The sequence below is a fragment of the Platalea leucorodia genome (genome assembly GCF_965183815.1).
Source record: "Platalea leucorodia genome assembly, chromosome: 2".
Lineage (NCBI taxonomy): Eukaryota > Metazoa > Chordata > Aves > Pelecaniformes > Threskiornithidae > Platalea > Platalea leucorodia.
In genome coordinates, this window is record NC_138824.1 from 118,920,564 (window position 1) to 118,930,438 (window position 9,875).

Below are 9,875 nucleotides of genomic sequence, written 5' to 3' on the forward strand. Positions count from 1 at the left end.
TTTCACCTACAGAGCAAGGGCTGCACAAAAACTACTCTAGAAGTATATCCAGACCTCAGGAAGGCTTCTGCTCAGGCAGTTTCTATATTCCCACTCAGGATGTGGCTGGAGGATGATTCAAAACTTTCTGTGCACCCAGTATCACCCCTGGGAGGTTCTGCCACTGAGTGTTACCCTAGGTTACACTGACCAGTGCAAGACACTCATTTCTTTAGAGCAATATTTAACATTGATAAGATATTTTCCTTTCCAATTACCTGCACAACTAATGTTCATCTGAATTAATCATTAGTAGCTTTGTCCCAAGTGAATGCTGTTGGATGTACAAATTTGCTCAATGCTGATCAGGTGATTCTTCCAAAAGTGACAGTGGGAAGTGATGTATACTTTGTTGTAAAAGCACCAGATGATTCAAAATCAAGGAAAACATTACATCCCTGAACTGGAAAAAGATAAGAATGAAAGAGGTACAACAATTCCTGCCCCTCTCCCTGGGTAATAATGACGCTGAATGAGAGAGTGTCACTGAAATCTGTTTTAAAACTTTGAGAGAAATTGGACTTTCTGGACCTTCTAGAAAAGTTTTGGGTTCTGTTTTGGGTTTGTTTTATTGGTTTTGGGTTTTTGTTTCCCAAAAGAGAATTTTGAAAAAGGTAAAACTGTATGATAAAATAATTAGACGAAGGACATCAGAAAATACCTGTTCTGCAGAGACCTGCACATCCTTCTGGAAATACCTGTTACATAGGATCGTATCAGAAAGAAGGCTGCTATCAGGGCACGATCCAAGCTTTATAGATACTTCCTGAAGCACTATCTTCCATGGCAATCGTTGCTTAAATAATCGAAACCTCTACTTTCTAATTTGAGCTTTTAGTTTCCATTTTCAGACTAGTGATAACCATGTGCTGCTACTGCGGTATGACCAAAGTAGATATGACCTACTTGCCTGAAACCAAATCATACTTTCTTTTAATCAAAGATGGAAGAGTCTAAGTGAAGGATAAGTGACCCTGCTTCATAACTAAAATATGTCTTTCAGAATGATCCTACTCAGGGGAGCAGAAAAGGAACTAGATGACTGGGCAGGGCATGCTGACCTAACACCTAAATGCTACCTAGTGAACATGGCCAGGCTCTACATGTTAGAGCTGTTGCTATTGCAATATATTTGCCACGTCATATACATTGCAATAAAAATATATATATTATGTATACTTAATATATTAAATACTACATTTAATTATTTTACTCACATTAAATATCATACATGTTAAATGAGATATTAAATATATTAAATATATTGCTATTGCTACTGCATCCAGGTGGATGGTCCCTAGGAGAATATCTCTTCCTGTACACCACATATTTATTTATAATCAGGAGCTACTATTGAGGCAATGCTGTGGCAGGAAGCGGATCACGAGCCTATCTTGTGTATCAGTGGAGACAACGTGAGAAACACCATACCGCCTAAGACCAGTGCTCTGTCTCTGGCAGCAGCAAGAAGAAAGGCTGTTCAGGGAGAGCACGTGAGCATGGCCACTTTCTGTGGTCTGTTCCCTTCCTGTCCCCCCAGCAATGGAACAGTTGCATTGGGGACATCAGCATGTACATCTTTCCCAAGTCCTTTCGGTATCCATTTACGGACCTGATGTCCATGAACTTGTCTATATGACTACATACACTGACAGGTTAGAAGGTAAATTCAGCTATATTATCCTGACAGATGTCAGTGTAGGCTAGTCCTTAGGGCCACCAGTGATTCAAACTCTACAAGCTTCCACAGAAACCAGTCCCAGTATTACTGTTTTCACAGTTAGGAAGTTTTTCAAACTATGTAATCAACCTTCCTTACTTCCCTTTTAGTCCATTATTTCTCTCCATACGTAACAGAAACATGAAAAAATAGATAATTTCATTCTTCTATACCTTTACATTATTTTATTATGTCTTTTCCTCTCGTTGCTTTTGTTTAAGTGAAACAACCCCAAGAATTTCAAGCTTTCCTTTAGGGTCTTCTTATCATGTTCATGGTATTTGCTGGCTTCTTTCCAACTTGGAGAGACTCCAAGCATTGCCCTCCTTTCTTGAAGAGCAGTACAAAAGACTGAACAAGACCTAGGTACACTTATCAGTCCTCAGCGGAACACAGAGGCTATTGCATGTCCCCTGTATATCTTCTTGAACTGAGCCTGCCTTTTTACAAATAATTTCTCTAATTTATCTGGTAAATCTAATTCACTGCTGGAAATCTAGTGATAGCGCTCTCCCTCCACTGAATAAATATTTTCTTAGTTTTACAATCAATATACTTACACTTGATGTGTTTTCCTAAGTGCACCCCGTTCTCTGCCATGACTTTTCCAATGATGTTGTTCAGTTCTTTTGTGCCCCTCCTTAATAACCTGACCTTCTTTATGCTTTTGGAGGCTTCCTTCTTGTCTCAGTGAAAAGCTTGCTCATGATTTAGCCAAGATCGTCTTTTACTGCACTGCTGTAGTGTAGATGCTTAGTGCTTGTACTCTCATCATTTATTGGATGGACCACCAGCTCTGTTTATGTCCTTTTCCTTTGTATTTACATCTGATGAGTTCTTCTCTCCCAGATCTCCAAACTTACTAAAGCTTTCTCTGCCAAACCCAACTATTTTTATTCTGCTGCTGTCCTTCCTTCTCTTCTTAGGAATATTGAATAAATTAAGGCTTCTAGTTCCTCTTGGTTTTTATCCAGACTTTTTTCATTAGTAAAAAGACATTGTTTGTACCCAGAGCTACTGTCCTCCTGGTTCATTTTTTTATCTCCATTCAAATTATCTGAATTTCCTCCACTTGCCCCTTCCGCAAGGACCAATTTTTAAGTCCTTGTCCAAGTACCTGTGTGCTTTTGCCATTCTACTCACTCCACTTCAGTCCTCATTTAAAGCCATCCTGACTAAGGGGAAGTTGGTGTACAAGGATGATTTCAGATTTGGACCCCTCCAAGCAGAAACTTCCCAGGATGCCAAGTCCTGTGAGCAGAGGAGTTTCTCTATTGCACATGGCAGAGATATATCAGAGACCGCAATTTCTTGCAGTGGCTGCAAATAACAGCCTTACAGTGAAGAGCCTTTTCCTCATTATCAAGCAAGATCAGGCACATTGATAGTGCAAAACGAGACCAGTATTAAAGATTTAGGTTTAGAGGCAGATGAGTGCCACCTAATTTTTAAATGCCCGTTCCCAAAGTCACCTGAAAGAGAGTGAACCAAAAAATCAACAGAAGCAAAATGTTAGCTCTGCTATAATGAAGGCTATGGACACACTTATGCTCAAAACTCATTATTACTGAGTGCTCTACAACTTATTTATGGTGTGGAGTAGTCTGAGATTTGTAGAGAAAAGTTTTGCAAACTAAAGGTCATAAATGAAAACTGTTAATCTGGCCATGCCAAGCTCTTGAATATACTACCCAGGTATTCACAAGGATTGCTATGTCACATGCATAAGAAATCCTGGCTGACAGTGGAGGTGAGGTGTGAGGTGTTGCAGTTATGTGCCCTGGCTGCCTGGGGTCCCAGAGGCTCCCTCCCTTGAAACAGCGCTGGCTGCTGACAGACAGAGCCCTCCCCTCTCCACTCTGCTCTTTCCTCCCCTATACATTTCTCGTCCCCACAGAACTTGCCCTCAACATACTTCACCATTTTTACTACTTCCCTCTATCAACCAGAAGACATAGATATACTTAAGATTTCTTTCTCTGGACTTGCGAGCAATCACTTTCTTCAGTGCACAAGCACTGTACTGTAAGACAGGGTAGGGAAGTAGGGAGCACGTGGGTATCACATAGTTTTTGTTACTTTTACTTAGCCAGAGAAATAAAGCATCACAAGAAACATGAATCTTTAATAAAAGGTCAGGGCATTCAATACCAAGACCCAGAGTTAAGTTCACATACCATAGCTTGAACACTGAGTTTAACAAAACATAACAAAAATGAAAAAATAGAGATAAGGTATATTTGCATTGAATATAATTCTTTTCGTTATTACAATTATAAAAAATCTCTACCCAAGAAAAGCCCTTATTTCTGCAAGTTAACAACAATTGTGAAGTAAACAATAATTTGAAGTAAATCTAAAAGTAACAGAAAAGGTCTGTGAGAAGGACAACGCAGGAAAACATGCTATGTATGTTTTACGTATTTTCTTTCTAAAATATTATATTTCCAACTTGACTGAGATATAAAAAAAGGGAAAAATTCATATCAGAGGGAAAAAGTGCATTTTAATAATCCTCATAAAAATGAAAGAAACAATAGTCTTGATGTTATCTGCTATCACTGTCCCATATGGAGATCGGATCTCCTGCAAGTAGACAAGGGAAGTCTTGAGTAATGACAGAGAAAAGAAACTGTGATTAGTGTTATGGGGAGTATACACCAGACTCCCACCACCATGACTTTTTTTATGTTTTTCTTCTCTTCTAGGATTTGATGCCACCTATTGTGCAGTTGAAATTCAAGTTAAAAGAAACTCCGAGTACAAAACTAATCTCGGGAACTCCTTGACTATAGCTTGTCCAGTTCATTACTGCGAGAAAAAGCCAAACATGCAGTGGTGCAAGATAGAGGTGGATACATGTGTGGCGCTGAAGGAGGGCAAAGCGGAATGGGAGTCCAATGTGTTTACACTGGAGTTTTTCTCAGTTAATCAGAATGACAGCGGAACTTATCGTTGTCGAGCAATAGGGGGCAACTATTCCAGTGTGAGCCATGGAATAAAGGTTATTGTTGAAGGTGAGGCCCCTGTATTATGAAAGAGCCCTTTAAGACAAAAAGATGCCACATACAGGAAAGCTCATGCATGCTGGACAACGGCTTCTCCCAACATGTTTGTCTGGTAGCACAGTTGTGGTGCTACTTACCACCTTCTTCATGTTTCTATCCTGCCTGTTGGTCCCGGGGAAAGGAAATAACAAAATAAAGAAATAACAGGAGGATCTGGAAGAGAAAAGCAAAGCTGCCAACACCAAACAGCCATTAGTGGACTATTTGATAATAAAAAAATATCAATTGGAACACAAAAAGATTGTGGGAGGACAGCCTGATTATACGTCACATGGACTAGACAGGATGCAAATGGTCATGTAGTAGCAGTTGATGAGGCCGCACAACAGTAAAGAGGAAAAAGCAATTCAAGCGTCTTGTTGAAAATGATCTTTCTTGCAACAGAGAGAAAGTACAGTTTTGTACACCAAGAAGTTCAAGAGCAGGAAAGACTGCAATAGCTTTAAATGATCTTGAGGACTTAAAGGCAAGTGAGGCCTTCACATTAGCTTAGGCAGTTGGGATGCCAAGTCTAGATTATGACAAGCCATGCCTGCCCTCCTCAATGTAGCTCTGTAGCTAGAAAGTGGTCTGTGTGGCCATAGTGTCCTACTGACCCCAGGCAGCTGCGGTGTACGATTGTTTTGTTGCCAGTTCCTCTTCTGGTAAATTAATGAACTTTAAAACCTTGTTTATTGCCACATGAAATGCTGCAACAGAGGGAGCAACATCAAAATTTATGGCTGTAATGAGCTAGCAGACACAGTATATGCCGAGCTCATGATGCAAGTTTCCTTTGAAATATGTATTCTGCTGATCTATTTATTTGGATGCCAAAGAGGTCTGGAAGATAGAATTACTCTGTTGGCAGTGGGAGACCAACACATCATTCCCCCTACCCCCAAAACACCCTACCCTTTGGTTGTTGCACTTTGTTCCTTCTTCCATCAGCAGATTGAAGGGGAGCCTTGGGAAGACGTTAGTGTGCAGTGCAGAGAACACAACTGCAGTGCAAAATGTCAAGTTGTTGTTTCATTTCCCTGTCTTGCTTTTCTCTTTCAGAAAAGTCTACAAACATTATCACAATTTCACCAGAAAGTAAGTTCTGATTCTTGTTTCCTCTTTGAGAGATAGGAACTAACCTGTGTTGCTACAAATTAGAAAAAAATAGTGGTTTGTGCAGTCAAAGCAAATTTAAACCCATTGCTAAACTACAATTGCTTTCTTCCCACTTGAACAAAATGCAGTCTCTCAAGGGCCACAGTTTTCAAGGCTAGGACTGTCCAGCATTCAGAGTAAAAGGGGCAAAGTCAATCAAATTACCTCCTGGTGGTATACTCTACACTTCTGATGTGCTCTTTAATATCCCAGTGATATATGGCTTATACTTACAAAGTGTTAGGAATTGTGCTATCCCATCACTTTAACGTACCCTGAAGTATTGTTTTAACTCACGGTTGCTTATTGTTCACAATTACAACTGCAAAAATATGTTGGAAGTTCAGAGCAGTGCCCTAATTCTGACCCTTTGTTTGCTCCTGCCAGCCTTCTGCCTTGCATCCTTCATCGATTACACTTTCCCATGCACTTTTCCTTCCAGTATCTTCATACTTCGTAGAATGCCCATGGAGGTGGTTATCTGATGACGTGCTGTACCAAGTTAAAGAATGTTTAAGTACATTAAGAAGCGAGTTGCATCAGAAAGACCTAATGCAAAAAAAAAACCAAACCAACCCAGTCAAATATTTCTCTATGCTAATACATGTTAATGCAATTTTAGATACCACTAGTATCTCAGAAGAGTCCCAAGAATCTCGAAACTACAAGATATTGCACATTATTTATGCTTCAGCATCCGTGGGTCTATGTTGTCCATTCATCGCTGTATGCATGTTTTGGCGTCTAAGGAGGTACCATGGTAAGGAGTTTTACCATTTAACCTTTGCCTGGTGTACATTTGATTCCACTCCTTTTCAGAGCTTCACAGAAGTTGCATTCAAAGCTCTATGCAAATCCCCTAATAATTACCCCAACTGATTGCTGAGATGTCCTTGTCGAGTGCGCCAGTTAGGATACTGAATCTTTAAGAATTTAATTTGCCCCACGTATTGTTCCCTTGCAGAGACAGAGGGATGGAAGTAAAGTAAGAACAAATAAAAATCTCAGACTTTGTAATAGTTGGAAATTTTTCTCCTGTTTTGCAAATAATCAAGTTAGAAATAAATAGGAGTTTTAGCCATGCAAATGCAGTCAAGATCTATCCAGTTACATTTTATATTCCTAGTTTTCCCTCTAAATTATCAAATAATTACAGCATTAATCTCTCCTGCTTTACAGGAACTCTTACACAGCTGCCACGTCCTAAATCAAGAAAATTGGAGTCCCCCATATCTAATTTAAGTGATCTCACATTTGCCGATTATAATCCCATGGATTTTTTTTTAATTTTAGGAAAATGAAATTCTTTCATCTTCCAAAAAAATTTAACATGTTTGCTCATAGAATGGCTTTAGGATTCTCTGTGCCTTTTTCTCCCCACCCAGTTCACTGAACAGAGAGAAAACCAGCCACAAGTACACGAGGCATTTTTCTGCTGCTATTCAGAGGAGCTCTATGGAACACAGAAACTCATTCTATAAATATATCATTCTGTGTTGGTTAGCTTTTGTCAGAATAGCTGTTCCCAAATCCAGTTTGGAAATAGATTTTTGTTCTTTGATGTCCACTCGAAGTACAGTAATTAACACTCCCTCGATAAGCAAAAAGGCACCTTCTCAATGCTGATTTATTGAAACATCTTTTTTTTTTTCTTTTTTCCCAGCGAAGCAAAAGAGAACTCCATTAACTCCACAGAGACAAAAGAGCCTGGTATGTTTAAATTTTGCCATCATCAAAACCTGACCACGTCCTGCATAACCATGTACTGAGAACAAATCTTTGTGTAGTACAAAAAGTGGCATAGGAACAGAGACAGATTTAGTGACCCTCTTGGTGCCGGGACATCTTGGTTTGCCTGGTGTGAGATGTCACCACGGCTGAGCTGAGGGAAGGAACTAAGGGACTTAGCCACAAATGTACTTTAGGCATCTAAATTCCTCTTAAAACCTATTCATTTGTAAGTACCATTCCAGTAAGAGTTTAGGCACCTAAAGAGCCTCTGTTGATCTGGTTCAGACTGTCTGCGTAAGAGAAAAAATGACCCACAGAAAAAGGAAAATGTTTGAAAAGAAATGCTTTCATATGTGTCAAAAGAGGACTTCATTAGAGAGATTAATTTATAGAGGAATTCGCAGATTTTGGAGAAGAAGAAATATTTATTTGGAAAATAAGTCAAAGAGGATAAAAAACAAGAGATCAGGAAATGGGAGAATGGGGGTGATAAGGAAAAAGTAGTCTGGGGTTTGGAGATGAAAATAAGAAAGATTTTTTAAACTGAGAAGGGAAAGCCTTGAATGAGTGACATAGAAGAGCTCTCACAAAATGATAAATCAGTTTTGCCTTAAGTAAGTTGGCATCTTGCAAGAAAAGACAGGAGAGTTTGGGAAGGGAAATGGAGAAAGGCAGGAGAGCCAAGAATGATTTCTAACTGTATTTCAAAGATCAATATAAAATCCAGTGACCAGGTGAATCCAATACACCTGTGCTCAAAAGCAGTTTTAAGGGGATAAAGCAACTTGAACAAAATCTTAACATGCCTCTTATGTAGCAGGAGCACAGGCAACAACCAGATATGCACAGAGCTGTACCCTGTTCTTTTTTCTGCAGGTCAGAAGCCCATCAGCTGCTCCATCCCACGCTGCTGGGACAACTCAAGCTTCAGAAGAAAGCTCCTCACTTTACTATTGCTCCATGGCTAGCCCACTGCAGGCCTCGCACGGCAACGCCATTTATGACAACGATGTCCCTCCCTGGAACGCTCAGAGGACAGCACCTAATGCACCTCGCAATGATCCTGTTATTCCTTCCACCCCAGTTTTACCTGAAAGCCCAGACGGCCTCACATATGCTGCACTAAATCATTCTGCTTCTGCAGAAAGATGCCAGAGAAGGGAACTAACTGTAGAAAATGAATTTACAGAATATGCCTCCATTAATGTAAATAAATAAATGTGTCAAGGACTTCTCCCGACAACCGTTTTGCATGCAGTCCCAGTTCTAGCTTCCCTCCAGGATGTTGTTCCTTTCTGTTTCGGGAAAGCTTCCTTTTTGTTAAGAAGAACCTATGGATGCTCCCCTGTAACGCCAGAATTCAAAACAAGGTCTGTGTTGATGGGTGGGTATTTCCACTGTGTGTTTGTCTCTTAAATAGGGGAATAAAAACAGTCAGCTTTCTTAGTTTTCTTGTTTTCAGGATTCTGCTTCTAGCCTGCTGTGATTTGGTTATGGTTTGAATATATACAAAAGGGAGAAGGGGAAGGTTTTCCTAGGATAGAAATGTGTAAAATGAATCCGTGAGGAACGATACTGAGTCAGGTTAATTTCTCCCAAGTGAAAGCTAAGAGTGTTTGTAGGAGAATTTTTCTCTGAGTTTCTAAGAACATCCTTCCAAGGATTCAGTTTTTCATTCCGGTTTACACTATCTCCTTGCAAAGTTCTTTGAGCACCATGAATGTCTAAAGCTATTATTAACCAAAATCCAGTGAATACTTGTGTGTGTGTGTTTGTTTTTTGTGGAAGCCAGGGAAGGAGGAGAGGGTTGTTTTCTTTTTACAAAGAATTCTCACAAATAACACGTGAGAAAATATTGAAATATAGCACACTCTGTTTTTCTCTCGGTGGGATGATTGGTTAGCTGAGTTATTGCATATTGCTTTTGTCCATGATGAACCAATGGAAATAACAAACGATGAGCAGTGACTGACCCCTGTCAAAATCAAAAATTTTTGTTCACAAATTACTGTGTATAACTGTGTCATGCTAAGTTTTCCTCCCAACACTGGCACAAAAAAGTGACTATGCTTCATGCCCAGGTTTGTGGGAAAGAAGATAAAAAGGAGGTAAAGACTAAAGTGCCATTTGAAGTTTGAAAAGAATGCTCACGCCCTTCTTCTGCACCACTTATTCAGCTC

General features: G+C 39.7%; 1 protein-coding gene across 1 annotated transcript in view; it reads left to right on the forward strand.

The window, feature by feature from the left end:
• Window positions 1-8,916, forward strand: part of BTLA (B and T lymphocyte associated) — a 25,004-nt gene extending 16,088 nt beyond the window's left edge. The window contains exons 5-9 of the mRNA XM_082335695.1: window positions 4,468-4,776; window positions 5,869-5,904; window positions 6,587-6,724; window positions 7,628-7,674; window positions 8,572-8,916. Coding sequence (XP_082191821.1) covers window positions 4,468-4,776; window positions 5,869-5,904; window positions 6,587-6,724; window positions 7,628-7,674; window positions 8,572-8,913 — 872 coding nt within the window. The 3' untranslated portion in view covers window positions 8,914-8,916. The remainder of the gene's footprint in view (window positions 1-4,467; window positions 4,777-5,868; window positions 5,905-6,586; window positions 6,725-7,627; window positions 7,675-8,571) is intronic.
• The last annotated feature ends 959 nt before the right edge of the window (window positions 8,917-9,875 follow it).